General features: G+C 40.6%; 2 protein-coding genes across 4 annotated transcripts; one reads left to right on the top strand and one right to left on the bottom strand.

Annotated features, from left to right (window-relative positions):
- Nucleotides 1-563: 563 nt before the first annotated feature.
- On the bottom strand, nucleotides 564-12,169 carry LOC135672911 (protein PAT1 homolog 1-like). 3 transcript variants are annotated; one of them, XR_010513164.1, is made up of 11 exons: nucleotides 11,785-12,169; nucleotides 10,926-11,083; nucleotides 10,453-10,509; nucleotides 8,072-8,141; nucleotides 3,968-6,200; nucleotides 3,329-3,564; nucleotides 2,984-3,169; nucleotides 2,639-2,824; nucleotides 2,294-2,479; nucleotides 1,483-2,134; nucleotides 564-1,384 (listed from the first exon to the last, which is right to left on the bottom strand). XR_010513164.1 is itself a non-coding variant. In XM_065181396.1 (5 exons), the coding sequence occupies exons 1-5, from the start codon at nucleotides 11,873-11,875 to the stop codon at nucleotides 4,108-4,110; spliced, it is 2,469 nt and encodes an 822-aa protein (XP_065037468.1). In that variant the 5' UTR covers nucleotides 11,876-12,169; the 3' UTR covers nucleotides 3,859-4,107. The 3 variants fall into 3 exon arrangements, 1 of the variants encoding a protein (XP_065037468.1); XR_010513165.1 differs by having other exon boundaries at nucleotides 1,654-2,134; XM_065181396.1 differs by lacking the exons at nucleotides 564-1,384; nucleotides 1,483-2,134; nucleotides 2,294-2,479; ... (1 more) ...; nucleotides 2,984-3,169; nucleotides 3,329-3,564 and having other exon boundaries at nucleotides 3,859-6,200.
- On the top strand, nucleotides 995-2,085 carry LOC135672912 (F-box/LRR-repeat protein At3g48880-like). Its single transcript, XM_065181397.1, has 2 exons — nucleotides 995-1,338; nucleotides 1,425-2,085. Exons 1-2 carry the CDS (start codon nucleotides 995-997, stop codon nucleotides 1,900-1,902), a joined length of 822 nt encoding a protein of 273 aa, XP_065037469.1. The 3' UTR covers nucleotides 1,903-2,085.
- Nucleotides 12,170-15,702: the final 3,533 nt, after the last annotated feature.

The following is a 15,702-nucleotide window of genomic DNA, read 5'->3' as shown; positions in this document are numbered from 1 at the left end:
CATAACAGACAACGATGGAGGGAGGCGAGTGATGGAAGGGGGGAGCGATAGCAGAGGGGCTCGTTGTTCGACAAGTGTGACTACAACTAATAAAGCCAACATCAATCGGGGTGTTATCTCTGACTCTTGCATCGATTCCAAGAGATCTTAGATATGTAGATCTAACATATGAGATCTAAGATTTACATATCAAGGTAGTCTAGCGAGAAAAAATGGTGTCACAAGTCAGTGAGAAAACGAAGCTTGATCCCTGATAGTGCGACACTGGTGGATCTTTCCAAATAGAGGAACTGAGTAGCAAGCAAAGCAACATCAACGAAACTTGAATGAATAATAAGAGAAGAATAGAAGGGAAAGAGTTGAAACTCTGATACTATATAAAATAAATGAATATATCATGAAAGGAATTAATTTTATTGAGATAATATATATTTATACATATGTTCGAGAAGAGATTTTTCCTAATCATATACTTAAATTACGTAATCAAATTAATCACTCAAATATATGATTAATTCTCAAAATCATAAATTGATTAAGAATGCACGTACATCATTCTATACTTGTCTCGATTATCATCTTCTATCAAATTTCTATGTGGGTGATACAAACTTTCATGTTTCTGACTACTAACGATCGGCACCTTTGGGAGGTGGATTTGCCAATCTCAACCCAACCTGACCTGGATCGAATCCATGGATCAACTAAAGATAATAGAGTGTATCAACCCAACCTGGCCCAGTTGAGTCAGAGATTATCAATATGTCTATTAGCCAATTAGAAATATTATGACTTTGACGATGGATGAGAAGAGAGAGAGAGAGAGAGAGAGAGAGAAAGAAGGCTCTCTGGAACGCAGCCAGCGTGGAATTCCTGTCAACAGTCCAACGTCATTCCCTTTGACCATTCCATTCTTCCTCCGTCTTTATCCCGCAAAGCTGGTGGCTGCTTCTTCTAAGAACTCCAATCGACCGTCTCATCGTGGCGACTGGAGATGGAGGGGAGGAGATGGGAGGAGATGGAGGAGGACTGCCTCGTCAACATCTTCCGGCGGCTGAGCCTGGTGGACTTGACGGTGGCCGCGCCATCGGTGTGCCGGTCGTGGCGCAAAGCCTCCCTCGACCCCCTCTGCTGGAGAGTGCTCGATTTCCGGGGCATGGACTTCATGCCATGGAGCGATCTCTCCAAGAGCCTGGCGGCGCGGCTCTCCGTACGCCGTCCGTCCTTCACGGGGCTGCTCAAGCTCGCCGCCGCCCGCAGCAAAGGCACCGCGCGCGAGCTCCGCTTCCCTCGCGTCTTCGGTGCCTCCCTGCGAGATCTGGTCTACGCTTCCGACGCGTACGCACTCCTCTTCTTCTTCTTCTTCTTCTTCTTCTGCTGCTGCCTACAAGAAACAAACATATAATGAGATGAATTGCTGACAGATGCCTGAGGTTGAAGGTGGTTGTTCTTCCTAGGCTACTGTCGGCGGAGGAGACGCACATCCCGGAGATCGTGGGGAAGTGGAAGGAACTCGAGAGACTGGAAATGGAGTCGAAGCCATCTTCCTTCTTGGAACTGGTAAAGCAGATCAGCCTCAACTGCAAGCGATTCTCCGGGCTTGCAATGTCCGGGTCTATCAAGATCGAGGACGTATCTGCAATCGTCGATTACCTTCCAAGGATCAAGAATCTGCGCCTCCACGACTCGTATTTGCCCAAGGAAAAGTTGTTGGCGATTCTGAGCGGCAGCAGAGAGCTGGAGAAGCTGAGCGTGACCGACTGCATCGGCTTCGAAGCAGATGAAGAGATACTGCACAAGGCTTCAGGACTCGAAGCTTTCGAGTACGAGGGATCAAAGTTAGCTGATGACTTGGGTTATGAGACGGATGAGTGTGATCCACTCTATGTTCATGTTGTATAGTCCGATCCAAGTCTCTGTCACTGCTGTTGCTTTGGTTTCTTGCAATTCCTTGCACGACATGCAGTGCGAAACATGAGAAGTCCGTGTTGTTGGAGAGAACCAACCTACCTGCCTACCATAAGGAAGGGAAGGGTGCAGTGATGTAACGATTGATAGACCTGATTCTGTGCATGTTTAGATTGACACCTGCTCCATCCTCCATGGTCTACCGCAACAAGCTTCTTCCTATGTTCTGGCAATGGCAAACAGAGAAGATGGCTTCCGCCGTATCAGAAGTAGGTGATGAGAGTTTACGGTGATGCTAAATGTGAGAAAACGTGAAACGGCGGAGTTGGAATGGCAAATCGAAGTCAAAACCCATGACATAAGACGAGACAGAAGAAGAGATTACCGGGCGGATGGATGGTGACGGCAGGCTGAGAAAAATGCATTCCCCCTTGGGAAGGAGAACGGCAATCCGATGCCTTGCGTCATTGCTTCCAGTGATGTAACGATTGATAGACCTGATTCTGTGCATGTTTAGATTGACACCTGCTCCATCCTCCATGGTCTACCGCAACAAGCTTCTTCCTATGTTCTGGCAATGGCAAACAGAGAAGATGGCTTCCGCCGTATCAGAAGTAGGTGATGAGAGTTTACGGTGATGCTAAATGTGAGAAAACGTGAAACGGCGGAGTTGGAATGGCAAATCGAAGTCAAAACCCATGACATAAGACGAGACAGAAGAAGAGATTACCGGGCGGATGGATGGTGACGGCAGGCTGAGAAAAATGCATTCCCCCTTGGGAAGGAGAACGGCAATCCGATGCCTTGCGTCATTGCTTCCAGTGATGTAACGATTGATAGACCTGATTCTGTGCATGTTTAGATTGACACCTGCTCCATCCTCCATGGTCTACCGCAACAAGCTTCTTCCTATGTTCTGGCAATGGCAAACAGAGAAGATGGCTTCCGCCGTATCAGAAGTAGGTGATGAGAGTTTACGGTGATGCTAAATGTGAGAAAACGTGAAACGGCGGAGTTGGAATGGCAAATCGAAGTCAAAACCCATGACATAAGACGAGACAGAAGAAGAGATTACCGGGCGGATGGATGGTGACGGCAGGCTGAGAAAAATGCATTCCCCCTTGGGAAGGAGAACGGCAATCCGATGCCTTGCGTCATTGCTTCCAGTGATGTAACGATTGATAGACCTGATTCTGTGCATGTTTAGATTGACACCTGCTCCATCCTCCATGGTCTACCGCAACAAGCTTCTTCCTATGTTCTGGCAATGGCAAACAGAGAAGATGGCTTCCGCCGTATCAGAAGTAGGTGATGAGAGTTTACGGTGATGCTAAATGTGAGAAAACGTGAAACGGCGGAGTTGGAATGGCAAATCGAAGTCAAAACCCATGACATAAGACGAGACAGAAGAAGAGATTACCGGGCGGATGGATGGTGACGGCAGGCTGAGAAAAATGCATTCCCCCTTGGGAAGGAGAACGGCAATCCGATGCCTTGCGTCATTGCTTCCAGTGCTCCTTCCTTGCCATCAATCTCTCCGAAATCTACAAGCTTTGATGAAAATTTCCATGGATGATGCCGACGCCGAGGGTCCTTACCAGAGAATCGTAGACGATGGTAGTCGGCGCGCCCTCATGCCTCAAGAACCACGAAACCCTAAAAGAAAAACGATCCATTAAGCCTGTCTGGGATAAAGCCGTGCCTTTTAGGTCTCACAAAATAAGCACAAGGAGGACTTCAAGAACATTGACAATTACATCCAAGAAAAAAAAGTGTCGAATTTGGAGAACGTTAAGAAGAAATGCAAGAACAGATGTGATCTGGCTGATGACAAGACTTAAAAGAAGAAACATGTTGCAGGCACCACCCAAATCCTTCACTAAAAGAGAGGATGTGTGTGTGCGTGTAACATAAACCTGTATGCTTCATCACAGATATGTTTGTATGGAATTCCAACGAAGAGCAGCAATGTTAAGCTCCCTATAAGAAGACTTTCAGGCACCACTTACAGCGTTGTTCTAGCATACATAGAGCTAATACAACCACATACTAAGCTTACCAGAATCTTACAAGTTCCATGGTGCATCTTTTCAGTGAGTTGCCAACATGGCTCAGTTAATTGAAGAGCCACATATGTGACAAAAGAAGACCAGACCTAACACATGGTTCGGAGCCATCTGATTTGTCTCTCCGGAGGCATCAACCAGGAACTGATTCATAAGTCACAGATCCACTATCACTTCCATGAGCACTAAAGCCAGTAACAGGCATCAATCTCTGAGCAAAATCAAGCAACACCTTGTGCTGATGCTCGTCTGTATGAGGCAGGCTCGCTCGTAACAGATCAACAGGCATCTCCCTGCTTATAGCTCTGGTTGCCTCAGATCCGACGACTGCATCGTTTGGTGCCTGAATAAGTAACATTTGAAGAATACTGTCATATTTACTCAGACAATATTTAGTGAGGAGACCAAAGAAAGCATCAAATGATGCCTGCCACAGAGTTCGGTTAGATATGCTGCAACTGTTTGCAGCCTGAGGGTCTGACAGAAGATCGGTTGCCCGGTCAAGAATGGATTTTACGACAACAGTGGCCCCATCACCGGCTGAACTTCCAACAGGGCGAAGAGGTGGTTGTTCAGGCGAACAGACTATGGCTGCAAGGCAAGCACCGAGTGCATTCAATTCCATTTTACTCATGCATAGAGAGACAGTCTTGGCGAGATTGGTTATCGTTTCGGCTGCACTGGAATCTGAAGGTAAACCACCAAATAAAAACCTCAGGTGTCGGAAAATGGCCATGCATACCACTCGCATGAGCTCACTTCCAGGGTTGAGAAGTTGAAGATAATGCGATAAGAACTTTCGGCCTTTGGCAAGAGAGACTATGCGAAGGAAAGCAATGTCATCTTTTGGGCCGAGTCCAACTGAATGGCCAGCTTTATTGGAGCCAAGTGGATCAACGAGATTAAGTGATGCCGCAAGCCCTTCCAGGAAAACCTGCCTTCTCCGTCTCAGTTGTGATCCACCGTCTTGCGGCGGGTTGAACTGCAAAAGCCTATCAATATCATCTACATTGAGAAGTACACAAATACCATCTTCAATGGTGATTCTAGCTGCAAACATCGGCTCATGCTCAAGAGGCTTCATGGAAGACTTCTGATCATGGGTGCCATTGACCGACGAGGATGTTGTGTCAAATTCATGAAGGGGTTGAGGTCTACGAACCGAAGAGAGTGGAACTTTCCTGAGTGCATCAACTGATTCATTATTACCATGTGACCGAGAAGGCAGATCTTTTATAGCTATTGGGCAGAAATTGTGCTTCAGCCTTCCAGTTCCAGTTGATTTTTTTGCAAGACAAGCCTGGTGGTAGTAGTCATTTACGTAAGGATCACTCGCGTGTGTTGCTGCATTTTGAATTCTCAAAATGTTTTCTATCTCTTCTGGCGACATGTACTTGGACCTAATCTGTGGCCATTTATTATCACTCTTCATATCTGAAGACTGGTGAGAAAATCGGAAGGTCTGTTTTCCTCTTTGTGATGCTTTCAATCTATGGTCTCTTGTATCAAACATGGGAATAGCCAGATCAAATTTGTACCTCATTTGTGGTGGGGAACCATGAGGGTTCAATCTAGTCTGCAAGTGTGAGAAATGGGGAAGAGATGGCTGGAACTGTTGCAATTTCTGATGTTGATGCTGCAACAGTATTTGTGAAGCTCTCAAATTGCTTGGCAGAGATAATTGTTGCCGTAACAAGTTAGGAAACATATCATCGCTCGATAATCGGCTTGCTCGGTTCAGCAGATAGTTGTTTGTCTGGCTACTCATCCCAGGGCTAGGAGGAATAATCTGAGATATGTCTGAACCATAGTGCAATCCATGAGTTAATCCTCCCAAATGTTGTTGAGAATCAGAATAAGGCACGAGACTCGGGCCAGGTAGCTGGGGCCCAGCACTAAGAGACGGTATGCTTAAGTGCCGAGTAAGGTTTATCAACGGCTGAGATCGTCCACCAGGTGGAGCGTAGGAAGTGACACATAAATTGGGCATGAAGACTGATTCCCGAGCGTATTGCTGCTGCTGCTGCTGCTGTTCTTGTTGCTGCTGTTGCTGTTGAGGGTACGAAGATGCTCTATACAGTGGTTTGGATTCTGAAAGCAAAGATGATGAGGGGCGTGGCTGTGACCACCATCTTTTACCTTCCTGAATATTTTCAGCATCTAATATTCGCTGATCAATCCAGTTTAAATAGTCTCCCTCCTGTGTCCAGTCCACAGTTGAAGAACCTGAAACAAAAAGGAGTTTTGAAATATAATGTGCCACAAGAAAAAATAGAAAGCAAACTCTTTTCCCAATGAGAGGAGAAAAAATGGATACATTAACTTGTAGATCTTCACTGAGAACCTGAAGAAATATGACAAAAGGATCCAGAAGGAAACCACAAATTCAAGAAAATTGCAAAATGAAAAGTCACAGAACATAAAAGTCACAGAACATAAAGCAAACTCTTTTCCCAACATAAAAATGCTTTAACAAACTTTAGCCTTGAAGAGAGAGTTGGATCATACCATCAGCTAAACTAGTTAGGAAACATGTCCTCCTCATCATGATAGAAACATGAAAATTGTTCAACTTGTTCACCTTTTCTTGTATAAAATTGTCTATGATGGTAATAATTATTGCACTATTCCATCTTGGCAGCGGGCTTCTATTTCTCGTTTGCTAAAATGCCAATTGGACAAGTTAGGTAAATGATCCAACTAACATGATTTGATTGCTAAAATCCACAGTAACTTTTAAATAAGGCTAGGTTGAGTCTTCAAAAATTTTCTGACCGATGACATACTAATTACTTGTAGACTGGTATGGACCATTCAAGCCTGGAGATCCAACCTGAAAATCAGCAGGTCTGAACAAAAAAATCATATTTTGGACCAAGAAAAAAATAATATCAATGACAAGGGGGCATGTTCAGGTCAGAATGGGAAGATGTATTTCAATCCCAATTCAGCACAGCGTGATCTTATATAATAAATATAAATTTTATGTAAAAGTATAAGAAAATCTAATAAATACTTGTATATATTATAAAACTGTTAAGAACAAAATCTTAGAGCAGCTACCGGACTGGTAGCCCTTTTACAAACATTTTTGTGGGATTATATTCCACTAATTATCAATTTTCCATGACTACATAATTCTTCTTTCGGGCATAAGTTGGTGGAACCTGGTCCTCCGTGTGATGTTTCAGGCTAGGCTTGGTTAAAAGATTAGGCCTGAAGGAACATGCTAGGTCGAGCTCAAACAAGAACTGGAAAAATCCAGGCACAGTCAAGCCCATCCTAACCTGCCCAGATAACCACTGGAAAAAGCTAATTACTTGATTTTATAAAGATGTCTTTTAAAGTTACCAGGATCTAAATTTAGTAAATTGATTCTTCTTATAAATTTATTTTATTCCTCTAGAAAAGAAAAATATACTGTTTTGGCATTCTATATTCCAAAAAATATATAAAATAATGAAAAAAATATAATTATTTGAAACCTCGGTCGCTTACCACAAGAGCTTATCCCACCAAATATAACTACTCATATAGATATGAATGGGAGTGATCAAGAAGATGCAGCAGAATCATATCACTAACTGGTTACGCTAGAGCCCTAGCCATGTGAATGTCTAGACTCTAGTTTGCGTCTGATGCACAATTTTGAAAAGCAATGTCCTGCTAGCCAAGACTACAATGAATATAGACATAAGATAGTATTTATAAGGTTTTAGAATTAAAGATGTGTACATCAAAAACAACTGTAAAAGCATGTTTAAAATTTTCAGTCAGTAAGATAGCTCTTATGTTTAATCAAAAAAGGGATGGTCATGTTTTTCGTTTGACATTTGTGCGACCTTTATTCAAGTTGATTGAAAAAATAATCACTATTATCATTCTTACTGGTAAAGGGATGTATGCTTATCAACTTAAGCATGCTATCATAAAATTCTATTATCATTCTTTCTAGTGAATGGATATATGCTTGTCAAACAAAACAAACTATCATAAAAATTTTAAAAAAATTCAAAATTCATCCCATTGATTGCCTAATGAAAGAACTCCAAAACCCATGCTGGATACCATAAAGATACCGAAACAAAATCACTCACTTTCTCTAGAAGAAGATCCTCTATCACCAATAACTCCTGCAGTCCTTGGGTCATTTACAACCCTATTCAACTGAATAAAAAAATACAGAAATTTTAGGTAACAAGTGAATAAAAAGCATACTAGTCACTATACTGGAAAAGTGGACATCAATGGAATGAGACATCATAGCCCATAAATCCACTGAAAACAAGATAAAGCATAAAGAACAGATACAAAAGTTATAAAAAATGTGAATGACATGAACTTCCATAAACTCTGGAGCCAGCAGTCTATCTCATAGAAGAGACAGTGCAATGCAGTTCGGTATTTTGGATATCTCAAACAACACAAACACACCAGCTGGTCTAATGCTCAACAGGCTAGCACTTCAAGTTCAAAGTCATACAAGCTCTCATCAATAAACAGGAAAGCAGTAAAGGAACATTCATCCTCACTTGATGCACATCTCGATCATTCAGGACTTGAATTATTAGTTCGAGAATTGAACAGAATTATCTAGGAAAGAAACATGGAGATAAATCAAATCAGCAAATAATAGAATATTCCATGAGCTATACTAGTAGGAAAAAATTAAACAAATCAAAGTATACTAGCAGGAAAAGAATCTGCCAATACCAAATATATTGTGCAGAAATCCTGCCATAAGTAATAGTTTATTGTACACAGGATCTCTTATTTGACAATTAATAAAGGTGCTTCAAAGAATGAATTCTGCCTGCATATCTTTAACTCTGAACAATAGTAAGATTTTTGAGGCATTAGCCAGAAATTATGATGGCACCAAAGACCATTACAACTAGGAGTCTGGATAATTTAAGGAACAAATAAAATGAATATTTTATAAGTATATTTAAGGTAAAAAAAAAATGACAAGGCAAGCCATTTGTTTGCGATAAATCCTAATGTGTGGTACAACTCCTTGAGTTTTAGGCTAACTACATTTATATAAAAAGGGCATACTCCATGCACAAGGCTCTTGCCAATGCGGGGTCTGAAGAGGGTCAATATCTGCAACCTTACCTTTAAATACTTAAAGAGACTATTTCCATGACTCGAACCCTGTTACCGTTGTACCAAGGCTAACTACATTTATAAAACACTTAAAAAATTAGCTTAGTTGGTCCAACTCATGAGGCATTAAAATCTATGCAAGAATCTCTATTTCCAATACAACCAAAGCAGAGCATGTTTTGGCACAGAAGTGAACTATTTCAGACAGAAGGAATCAATATCTGCATTTTGCAGTCTAAATTTAGTTCCATAACAGAGTATGTAACCAGTTACTTGACATGTACAATGTTAAACCCCTTATAAATTAATATATATTTTTAGAAAACAGAACATCTTGGCACAACCAAGCTCCAACCCCACAAAAAGAATCCACATTATTCCTTTCTGTCTCATAACCAACTCTATGTAGATTTGAAGTTTTTTTTCCATCCAAATTGATTTCCATCTTAGTTTCATTTCTCTTACTGACAATTATTAACTAAATGTGTTGAAGCTCCTGAGCAGGAAACCACTGACAAAACTAAACTTCAATACAGTAAAATTTAATAACATACAAATCTAAAATATGTTTGTATTATATCAAGATACTGTGAAATTGGGCTTATTTCCAGATCTTCCCCTGCCCTTCCAAAAGCAATGCATAGTCACATCTGATCACCGAGAGGAGCGAGAGAGAGCTCCCGAATCCCTTCTTTCAATAGTTGAACGCCTTGATCAAGAATTTGATTGATCCCCCCACCACCAACCCATAGGAATCAATAAAAAAAGGCAAATCCCTTGGAGTCGCACTTTCGGCAGAGACTCACTTATGGTGATGTAAGCACGAGAACACAGGTTCTGTCTCTCTCTCTCAACTCGAACGAAGGATGAGTTAATTCGTGAATAAAGGCGGGGATTTGGATTGGCAGACAGAGAATTCATGGCATCAAACGAGAAGCAGAGACCTCACACATTGGATAGCCACCCAGGTCTTTGTCATTCCTCCTATTTATTTGAAATGGTCCTGATTTCCCTTCCCTTGACTAACTTAACCTGATTTGAGGGCAAAGGATAAAAACCTGAACCTGATGGCGAATAATAACCGGAAGACTTTCAGAAATCCCAAGCAAGTAGAACGAACTGCTTACCGTAGTTTGACTTAGATAGGGCTTTCGGAGAGCACTGAAACTTCGACCCTTTTTTCAGTTAGCAAAAAAGCTAAATTTATAATAGTTTAGCTTATTTACAATTCTTTTACACAACCACATCTTTGAGTAAACTTCATGGTATAACAGCAATCACATAAAACAAAATGATATTTGTCAATCATGATACATGCAAATGAAAAAATTATAAGGCAATTGTAAATTATACATTGAAAAAAGTCAACCTTAGCAAAAGTGCTAGCAAGGTCATCAGCATCAGAGAGAGAGTCTAAAACTACAGCCTGCAAATGGAACAAAATAAAAACATGATCAGAATATAAACTAAGACCATTTATGTAATATGTCTAAGAAAAGGTAAAATCAGGATTAGACATCATAAGAGCATAGATGATTTTTTATTAACTCCATAAGGAAGGAAGAAATTTCTTTATCCAGGAGATGGAACAACTGGACGCCACAGTTGAGTATCTCAGTTCTGTGAATTCTACGGAAACCACAAAACTCGACCCAATATAAGCAAAAAAAAAGAAAAAAGAGAAAGGTGATACTTTTTTAGAGTTTAGACGTTGTGTCCAAGAAAAACACCTTCTCTTTCAATGAAAGAATAATAGGAAAAAAATTGTCATGAATATTAAATTTATTATTAAAAATTGAACGAATGAGGGTATGAACATTCTTGTGCTCCAAAAGATATTACCTCTTCTCTGTCTCCAATGGTAGAGAAATGGTACTCATCATCAATCCCAATAAAACCAGCATTGTCACCGCCATTGTCTTCTATACACCCTAACTCAACTTCCTCCATGACCCCCTTGCCAAAGAATGCATATTGTGAAGCATCGAAGAGGGCATTATCTACAAGAAGCAAATGTAGCAACCAGCCAAGTTACAACAAATAAAAGGAATACAAATGCTGATTATTTGATTAACGGCCAATATCATTCACATGACAGCAAGCCAAAAACGACGACACAAGCAAGAAACCAACAAAGTAAACCAAGAGGATGCAATGGGTAAACTAGGTGGAATTGGAAACAACTCATGGTCAAATTAAATATACAGGAAGAGATAACGTTATACTTCCAAGCATCAAAGCAGCAAAGAACTGAAGCTTCCAGTGACCAATATAAAATAAAACCACGATCTAACTCGAAGACGAGAATGACTTAAGGGCAAAAAGCTGTGGTGAAGCTTCACAAAACACAACAACAGCAAGATATTAGCTTTTTCAACCATCCATTCAAGAAAGAAACAGAGATAAGGACGAAAAAGGGCACTTGCAGGTATCGTCCTACAGATCTAAAGCGGATTATTAACCTCATCCAAGTTGAGACAGGTGATTTACTCCTTGCAAACCAGAGAAACGAACTAGTCGCATTCCAAAGTAGGGGAAAGCCAACAGTGGCATGGAAATCAAACATCCATTCCGACCCAGTAAACACCAAAAAAAAAAAGAGTAGAAATTTAAGCTCTACTTCTACTGCAACCGGACAACGTGATCATCCACCCAAAAAAAGCCAAGAAACACGAAAATAAAAGAGACAAACAAAATTCACCTGCGACGGCATCGCCGAGCTCCCTGGGACCGTCACGGGGGCGGCCAGGGCTCCCAGGAACCCCTCCCTGCCCCTCGAATCCCCTCATCATCCCCGGCCGCCACTAAACCCTAACTCAAGAGGATCCCAAGCAGGGACGGACCCCCACGCCAACCAACAGAAAAGAAGCCCCTTTGCATCGAATTATCGGGCTAGGGCTTCTCCCAGAGCTGAGATCTCAGTAGAAGATCGAGAGCTACAAATTAAAGGACTAAGAACAATAAACAGATCCAGAACAAGGAAACTGGCACCTTCTCCGAGAGAGAGAGAGAGAGAGAGAGAGAGAGGGCTTCTCCACTATACTCTCTTTCTCTCTCCCCTTTGTGTGTATCGGACACCTTTTGCAGCATATGAGGCATAAGGAAATGGGGGATGTGTTGGGTTGTTGGTCTACGTTGACTTAGGGTATTATTTTGGGCTATTTGGGGCCGCCTCTTCACAATAGTTTAATTGGGCCATCTCACTTGCTTCACATCCAAGTCAATGTATGTTGCAATTAATTTGGGTCAACTTGTCATTTTGGAGTTGGACTGTAACATCAATTTTATTAGGATAAAGTTAACTTAATTATGCAGTTTTTTTTTTATTTTAGTATGAAAGTGAACTATGTGTATATGATATTATTAATTAAGGCACACATACGCCATTAGTGGTACGTCCAAAGATAATGACAATGACAGATGATTTTATTTAGATTATTTGATTGATTGATTGATTCATAGTTTTACACATTTCAAATCTGTATGATTATGACTCTTTCTAATAAAAAATATTTAGCTAATTAGGTCATGGCGTGGAGTCTGATGTCAGAATATATGTATTATTAAATATATAAATCTCCATTTGATACTGGTTTTGGCAATTAGTTTAATATTTTTAAAAAATAAATAATTAATTTAATTAATTAAAATATTGACTGATTGAATCAATACAATCTAATATTACATGTTAATACCGATAAAATTTTTTCATATTGATGAATAAATCTTTTTATGTAAAAAATATTATTATAGAAAGATATTGTTAACATTTAGATCAATCCGACGTGGTTCAGACCTATGTGTAGGTGCCTTCCGAAGTGAAAATATCAAGCTCCAAGAGATTGTCTAAGATGCCTCCGAGATATAAACGTCAAGCTCTCGAGGTGGTCGTTCGATGTGCCACCTACATGAAAACTAAGATCATGAGAGGCTTTCCGAATTAATTCCTCTAACATCCAAGTAAGTAACCTGAGGTAAATGAATGCAATCGCTCATGATAAAAAGTGACCTTTTGACTATGTTCAAAGTAAATTTTTATACTTGATAGTCAAGAAATCATAGTATATAGAATATCTTTCAAGAATAGTTTTTAACTACCTTTAACATTCTCGATTTGGCTTATTTTTACATAGGCGATAAGGACGAAGACAACTCATAACTACATATCTTAGATCGATGTCCATGTGGGCAAACTCGTGAGGGACAAATTTTGTCTTGTTTTAGCTTGAATGTCACGCGAAATATATGTATTGGATTGTGGTTGATCAATAATATCTTTTATATTATTTGTCCACCCTCAAAGGCATGCTATGGGTTTCTTTAGCGAGGGTCATGAAGCACAATGTTTAACCTATATTACATGTTGGTTCTACATTATTTTAATCACTTCTTTGAGAGGGGAGCAAGGGTTCCCCACCAATGTCCCTTAAGCACACCCAAAAAGGAACTAGAAACTCATCCTCCATGCCTCATGTAATGAGGCAGTTCATGTATGATAACTAGACTGCCTCGAGTGGAGAGGGGGTCAGTGCCCATCCCCTCCTTTGTGGTCAACAAGGCAGATCGACACCTGACCCACTTGCCTCCAATGAAAAGGGGGTTGGCACCCCACCCCTCCACTGTGGTCGACATCGACCTCTTAGTCTTACGCAAGGGGGGAGGTTAGTGCCTGACCTACCTATCTCGAGCAAAGAGGGGTTAGTGCTTAACTCCTCCATCATGGTCGACTCCTGTCCTTTAGCTTCAAATGAGTCAGGTTTTCCCAACCTCCATGTCTCGAGCAAGCTTCACTTAGATTGATTGAGCTTTCCTAATCTAATTTGACTTGTGCTTTTGAGGGCTCTCTTCGGGTGGGATGAATTTTTTCTATGTATGCACATTGGGCACATTATGCCTTGTGTATCCCGTTGTGATAAGTTTCTTCATACACGAGTCAAGTTTTGTCAACTTATACATCTCAGACATATTTTGTCTCATGCCTCCCATTATGGTGGGTTTTTTCCTATGTGGGTCAGGTTTTTTCGACTCATGCATATTAAGCATATTTACCTTGTGTCTCCCGTCATTATGGGTTTTTTCCTATAGGGTTGAATTTTCTTGACCCACGCACCTTAAACATATTTTACCTTATTCTCCTGCCACGACGGGTTTCTTCCTACTCAGGTCGGGTTTTGCCAACTCACATATCTTGGGTATTTTTTGGTGCAGGCCTCCTATCAAGGTGAGTTTCTTCCTATACAGGTTGAGTTTTCTCAACTCACGTGCCTCGAGCATATTTTACCTTATGCTTTCCATCATTATGAGTTTCTTTCTACACGGTTTGGGTTTCACTGACTCACATGCCTCAAGCATATTTTGTCTTATGCCTCTAACTATGGTAGGTTTCTTCTAAGGTGGTCCTTTATCAATTAGCGTCTCTTCAAATTTGATCGAAAAAATACCTATCTTTAATATGATAGAAGAGAGATCGATCCCCTCCATATAAATCTCCCTTAGCCATAGGAGTGATGCTCATTCTCTTATTTGAGCCTATATAATCTCTCTTATGAGCTTTTTCTTCTTAGCCTTGGCTCTTTTCTTCAAAGCAAGTTGGTCCTTGATTCTCTTCTTTAGGGCGGATCGATTACGGGGTATCTCATCCTTCAAGCGCGTCGACTCTCCAATATCTTGACCTTTTAGTATCTCAATCTCGAAGAACTTCTTTTGTATTTATAGGTTGATATGTATTTTATTTCTCACACAAGCTCCTTCCAATCTCACGGCCATCGAATAAGCAAGGAGGTTGGAGCTTCATCCTCAAATAGCCTATGGGTGAAGGAAGTTCTAGTGAATCTAAGGATTCTTTGAGATTTAAATATCATGAAGGACATATGATAGATGTTAAGTGATGAGCACACAACTCCTATATTGCTTGTAGATCAAGTACTCCATCCTACTCGAGTTTGAGCTGCAAGTCCATCAACCAGGTCATCATCCATATGACCTAATGCTTAGGTTTCTTTGTTTATCTTCTAATGCTTTAGAGGTGGGACTTTGCTTTTCCCTCCACTTAGTGATTGTCTTGCCTTAAATGGTGGAAGATATTACCCTCACAAATGGTGCCTAAGTTGTGACGTTATTTGATAGTGTTTATCATGGAGTGTTGTCATATTGGTATTATCCCAACCCGTAAATTTTTTTTTGCCTGCTTTTGACTGTGTAAGGCAAAAAATACCTACTACCTGACTACTCAAGAGGACTTTAAGGTTAGTAATACCCCTTCAAATAATAAGGGTTGGAAGGAGTATTTCTTCCTCATAGGTACAGGTCAAGATTGAGGGTTCAATCTCGTCTAGTCCACCACACATTCTATAGATAATACATTTTCTTTCTTGTTGAATAAGGAGGCAAATTAAGTGCTTCAATTAAGAGATATTCTCTTTTATTTGAGGCTATCAAGAAGATGGACAAGAACTAGCTGATCGACATGAATCTCAACCCGACTCCTCGGGTATGGATCTTTTTTATTCTCCCTTTCTTCTTGTTATACTTTGAGAAATTAACATGTGCAACCTAATAACTTTCATCTCATATAGGTATGAATCTTCCAGCCTTGAGAAGAAAGGGAGTCGGTTCTTCT

The sequence above is a fragment of the Musa acuminata genome, chromosome BXJ1-5 (assembly GCF_036884655.1).
Source record: "Musa acuminata AAA Group cultivar baxijiao chromosome BXJ1-5, Cavendish_Baxijiao_AAA, whole genome shotgun sequence".
Classification (NCBI taxonomy): domain Eukaryota; kingdom Viridiplantae; phylum Streptophyta; class Magnoliopsida; order Zingiberales; family Musaceae; genus Musa; species Musa acuminata.
Note: the sequence above shows the minus strand (reverse complement) of the source record. Positions and strands in the feature narration are given on the sequence as shown.

Coding starts and splice junctions, on each gene's coding strand:
- LOC135672912 (XM_065181397.1), top strand. CDS start 995: ATGGAGGGGAGGAGATGGGAGGAGATGGAGGAGGACTGCCTCGTCAAC. Junction 1,339..1,424: donor CTGGTCTACGCTTCCGACGC/GTACGCACTCCT, acceptor AATTGCTGACAG/ATGCCTGAGGTTGAAGGTGG.
- LOC135672911 (XM_065181396.1), bottom strand. CDS start 11,875: ATGATGAGGGGATTCGAGGGGCAGGGAGGGGTTCCTGGGAGCCCTGGC. Junction 11,084..11,784: donor GCTCGGCGATGCCGTCGCAG/GTGAATTTTGTT, acceptor TGCTTCTTGTAG/ATAATGCCCTCTTCGATGCT. Junction 8,142..10,452: donor TTGCTAGCACTTTTGCTAAG/GTTGACTTTTTT, acceptor TTTTTTATTCAG/TTGAATAGGGTTGTAAATGA.